Source organism: Zingiber officinale, chromosome 1B (genome assembly GCF_018446385.1).
Source record: "Zingiber officinale cultivar Zhangliang chromosome 1B, Zo_v1.1, whole genome shotgun sequence".
In the NCBI taxonomy this organism is placed as follows: domain Eukaryota; kingdom Viridiplantae; phylum Streptophyta; class Magnoliopsida; order Zingiberales; family Zingiberaceae; genus Zingiber; species Zingiber officinale.
Genome location: NC_055986.1, coordinates 128,970,088 through 128,974,946, shown reverse-complemented (window position 1 = coordinate 128,974,946; position 4,859 = coordinate 128,970,088). Strand labels below are relative to the sequence as shown.

General features: G+C 50.4%; 1 protein-coding gene across 1 annotated transcript; it reads left to right on the top strand.

Annotated features, from left to right (window-relative positions):
* Nucleotides 1–2,886: 2,886 nt before the first annotated feature.
* LOC121998438 (ammonium transporter 2 member 5-like) lies at nt 2,887–4,605 on the top strand. Its single transcript, XM_042553407.1, has 3 exons — nt 2,887–3,634; nt 3,706–3,991; nt 4,071–4,605. The coding sequence occupies exons 1-3, from the start codon at nt 3,044–3,046 to the stop codon at nt 4,595–4,597; spliced, it is 1,404 nt and encodes a 467-aa protein (XP_042409341.1). The 5' UTR covers nt 2,887–3,043; the 3' UTR covers nt 4,598–4,605.
* The last annotated feature ends 254 nt before the right edge of the window (nt 4,606–4,859 follow it).

The window sequence follows — 4,859 nt, the reverse complement described above, 5'->3', positions numbered from 1 at the left end:
AGGGAGCTTTTTCCACCATCTCATCAAAATTTCGAGCAGGATTTTTGATGAGATCTCTGAAGAATTTTCCTTCCCCCAATCCATGAGAGAAGATGCTCATTAGAATCTCTGAAGTGGCAGTGGGGACATCCTAAGCCACTTGATTAAAGCGGTTGATATAACTTCTTAAGGGCTCAGTCGACCCTTGCTTCAGAGCGAAGAGACAATGGTCTGTCTTCTGATACTTCTTGTTGTTAGCAAATCGAGGCAGAAAAGTCGTCCTGAAGTCCAAAAAATAGGTGATGGACCCTTGAGGTAGCCCATCAAACCACTTTAAAGCCGAGCCAGCTAAAGTGTTCAAGAAAACTCTACATTTGATGACATCACTGTATTGGTGCAGCAGGGCTGCATTTTTAAACTTTCTTAAGTGCTCCTCTGGATCTTTGCTCCCGTCATACTCTCCGATTGACGGGGCTCTATAACATTTGGGCAATCTCTCATTCAAGATCCTGGCCGAGAAAGGTACTCTCTCGTCCGGATCTTCCGGGAATACTTCGGGTATTATGAGAACCTTCCCCTTTTTAGAGTTCGTGGCAAGGAACTCTCAGCCATGGAGGCCTGAGGCTGCTCTTTTTTGAGGCTATGACCCTGGGGCTCTGGCTGGTAATACCCCCCGCCAGGCTCACGATAAGGAATTTGAGGAAATACCTCAGGCTGCTTTCTTTTAGAGCCCCGATCTGAGACAGGGAGGGGCTCCTTGGAAGCCTTAGCGGGAGCTTGTCGTGGTCGTGAAACAGTCGCCTGCTTCTCGGAGGCTGCTCGCCTCTTGGCCTCCCTGAAGAGCTCGTACTTTCCTGCGGTCATAGTGACATTTATGCGGCCAAACTCCTCCATCGTCACGTTCCGGAACAGACTGTTGTGTTCCCACAGACAGCGCCAAATTTGATCCCGTCCGGAAGCTGAGTCGGATGAAGGTGGGCCTTGTTATGCGGAAAATTGACGGAAAGTCACTGAAGAGTTGAATCTACCGGCACCCCCTGGAAAGGTTCGCACGGGCGGCTGACGGAGAGAGATGACCAGGACGATGACGCTGTCGCTCTGCACACACTCAGACGAGTCCACCAGTCATTAGAGACCAGAAACCAGGGAAAAAGTCCCCGGGTCAAGCCCTCCGACGCTCAAGTCAGGTACTTTTTCTCCAGAAATCACAGAGAAAGGATGAAAAATAAAGACTAGTGAGAAATGACGAGTGAGCGTACCTGCATAAGGGACAATGCATCCCTTTTTATACTGCAACGAAAGTTTCTGGGTCTGACGGGTGTTAGGGAATGTCGGCTGTTAGGCTTTGTCTGGCGGTGATTGACACATGACTCTTCTTAATAGGCTGGCGGCAAAATTGAAGATGCATTGAGCCCCGACTGTTAGCATATTCCCTGGCCCCCTGATTATTCTCTGACATTCTCTGACAAGTGGTTACGATTCCTTGGCATATTTGTCCCGTAGTGTCTGAACGACGAACCTGCCTTCCGAGGTCTGTACCCGCCCTGCTTTTATATATTATTATCCCTGACTTGTATGTCCCGATCTGTGTGTTAAGCTTGCATTCTGACCCGCCTTTGTCATCTGTGATTTATGGTCTCTATATCCCGATCTGCCAGCTAGATCTATGTTTCGACCTGTTTACTGTTTTGCTATCCATGGCCTGTACGTCCCGACCTGCACGCTGAGTCTATGTCCAGACCTGCTTACTGTTTATTTCTATCCATGGCTTATACATCCAGATCTGCACGCTCGGTCTGTGTCCAGACCTATTTACTGTTTATTTCTATCCATGGCTTATACGTCCCGACCTGCACGCCGGGTCTGTATCCGGACCCGTTTACTGTTCGCTGCTATCCATGGCTTGTACGTCCCGACCTGCACGCTGGGTCTGTGTCCAGACCAGTTTACTGTTCGCTGCTATCCATGGCTTGTATGTCCCGACCTGCACGCTGGGTCTGTGTCCAAACCTGTTTAATATTCTGCTATCCATGGCTTGTACGTCCCGACCTGCACGCTGGGTCTGTGTCCTAACCCGTTTACTGTTCGCTGCTATCCATGGCTTGTACGTCCCGACCTGCACGCTGGGTCTGTGTCCAGACCCGTTTACTGTTCTGCTATCGATGGCTTGTACGTCTCGACCTGCACGCTGGGTCTGTGTCCTAACCCGTTTACAGTTCGCTGCTATCCATGGTTTGTACGTCCCGATCTGCACGCTGGGTCTGTGCCAGACCTCTGATCCTTGGCTTGGATGTCCCGACCTACACGTCAGGTCTGTGTCCAGACCTTTAATTAACTTGTAGTCTCAGTTCTCAGCTACATCTGGCCCACGGGCCCATTTATTGCCCACTATCAAGGCTGGTCTCATAATCTCCTCCTTTGACCGTTCCGTCAGCTGAGACTTTGACTTTGTCCACGTAAACTTGACTTTTGACCTCCCCTCTCTCCACGTCAGCTTGACTGCTGACCGACCACGGAGGCTTAACTCTTGACCTTCCTGACCTCCATATCAGCTAGACTTCTGACCCCCTTATGGTATTGACTCATAACCACATCATACCGATCCCACTAGATATACACCGTATCAGTGACGAATTATTTTTATTACCAAATTCATCCCTAAATAAAAAATATTGACCAGAACTAATTCATTTCTATAATTTATCGTGTTAATACAATCTAATCCACTACATTTATAAACCTGTTTACAACAAATTCAATTAACATATTCTAATTAACATTATCACAACATTTTAATTAAACTTTGTTAGAAATTCCAGAGCATGATTCTGGGTGTTTTTTTTTTGGTCAGAATCCGCTTCCAATATTCTATTAAAATATTCAATTTTCTATTTTTGAACCCCTGAACCTCCTTCCCCTAAAACTTCAACCCTTCGTTCCAACGAACGATGCACTGGCTTTACCGCATCAGAGCAAGCCGTTTCTATTTAAATTCATCCTCCGCAAGAGAAATCGAATCCATCAGAAGAAAAGAACACATAGCGAGGTTTTGGACGAGTTGATCATGTCTTTGCCGTCGAGTTTGACGATTAGCGAGGCTTCGCCGGAGTGGCTGAACAAAGGGGACAACTCATGGCAGCTGACGGCGGCGGCGATGGTGGGGTTGCAGTCGGTGCCGGGGTTGGTGATCCTCTACGGTAGCATCGTGAAGAAGAAGTGGGCGGTGAACTCGGCCTTCATGGCGCTCTATGCCTTTTCGGCGGTGCTCGTGTGTTGGTGCCTGTGGGGCTTCAGCATGGCCTTCGGGGAGGAGATGTTGCCCTTCTGGGGCCGCCCCAGCGCGGTTGCGCTGGATCAGGCACAGCTCCTAGCTCCGGGTTTTGCTGGGATGTACCCGGCCGCCACGCTCGTCTTCTTCCAGTTCGTGTTTGCGGCCATCACCCCCATCCTGATCGCCGGCTCGTTGCTCGGCCGGATGAATTTTAAGGCATGGATGCTCTTCGTGCCACTCTGGCTCACCTTCTCCTACACCGTCGGCGCTTTCAGTCTTTGGAGCCCAAATGGCTTCCTCTTCAAGGCCGGCGTCATGGATTTCGCCGGCGGTTACGTCATCCACCTCTCGTCCGGCGTAGCAGGACTCACCGCCGCCTACTGGGTACATATCTGAATTCATGATTTCATATAATTGATTAGTTCGTTATTTGATTGATCGATGAATGCATTTAGGTCGGGCCGAGAATTGGCAAGGACAAGGAGAGGTTTCCGCCCAATAACATTTTGTTGACCCTCGCCGGCGCCGGATTGCTTTGGATGGGTTGGACAGGGTTCAACGGCGGCGCGCCGTACTCGGCCAACATCGACGCCTCGATCGCCATTTTGAACACGCATCTCTGCACGGCGACCAGTCTGCTCATGTGGCTCTGCCTCGACATGTTCGTGTTCACCAAGCCCTCCGTCATCGGCGCTGTCCAAGGCATGATCACTGGGCTCGTCTGCATCACCCCTGCCGCCGGTAAATGTAACATCCTTCTCCGTTTTCAAGCGCACATTTCTCTGATTAATCAATTAATCGTGAGTGAATTGGTGAATAGGACTGGTTCAACCTTGGGCGGCCATCCTAATGGGTCTGCTCTCCGGTAGCATCCCATGGTTCACCATGATGATCCTCCACAAGCGCACCCCATTCCTCAGAACGATCGACGACACCCTCGCCGTCTTCCACACCCACGGAATCGCCGGAAGCCTCGGCGGCATCCTCACCGGCGTGCTGTCCGAGCCGCGCCTCAACCGCCTCTTCTTCGGAGACGACCCCAGGTACGTCAGCCTCGCGTACGCCATCAAGGACGACCGTGCCTCCGCCGGGTTCCGCCAGGTCGGCATGCAGCTCGCCGGCATCGCCTTTGTCCTAGCCGTCAACGTGGTGGTCACCAGCGTCATCTGCCTGCTGATCAGGCTGTTGGTGCCGCTGCGGCTGACCGAGGAGAAGATGCTGGTGGGCGACGACGCCATCCACGGGGAGGACGCGTACGCGGTGTGGGCGGACGGCGAGACCTACGATAAGTCGGTACACGGGTTGGAGTACTTTGCGGCGAAAAGCGCCGACTGCGAAATGGCGTGAGGTGGATTGGACGGTGCTTAATTTGTTCTGGCGACAAGTTTAATCGGATGCACTCTGCAAATCCTTATCATCTGTTTAAGTTTAACTAAACAAATATTTTTTATATTAATTTGCATCGTAAATATTAGCTGTTCATCTGGTGGTGGAGTTTGGATCATGCAATTGACTACGTTAGACCTGATGATGATTAATTAAGCTAGTCATTTGTTGGCCAATTCAATAGCGACTAATATCAAATCACGTTTCAAAATTATTAAATTAA

Coding starts and splice junctions, on each gene's coding strand:
- LOC121998438 (XM_042553407.1), top strand. CDS start 3,044: ATGTCTTTGCCGTCGAGTTTGACGATTAGCGAGGCTTCGCCGGAGTGG. Junction 3,635..3,705: donor GACTCACCGCCGCCTACTGG/GTACATATCTGA, acceptor GAATGCATTTAG/GTCGGGCCGAGAATTGGCAA. Junction 3,992..4,070: donor CTGCATCACCCCTGCCGCCG/GTAAATGTAACA, acceptor ATTGGTGAATAG/GACTGGTTCAACCTTGGGCG.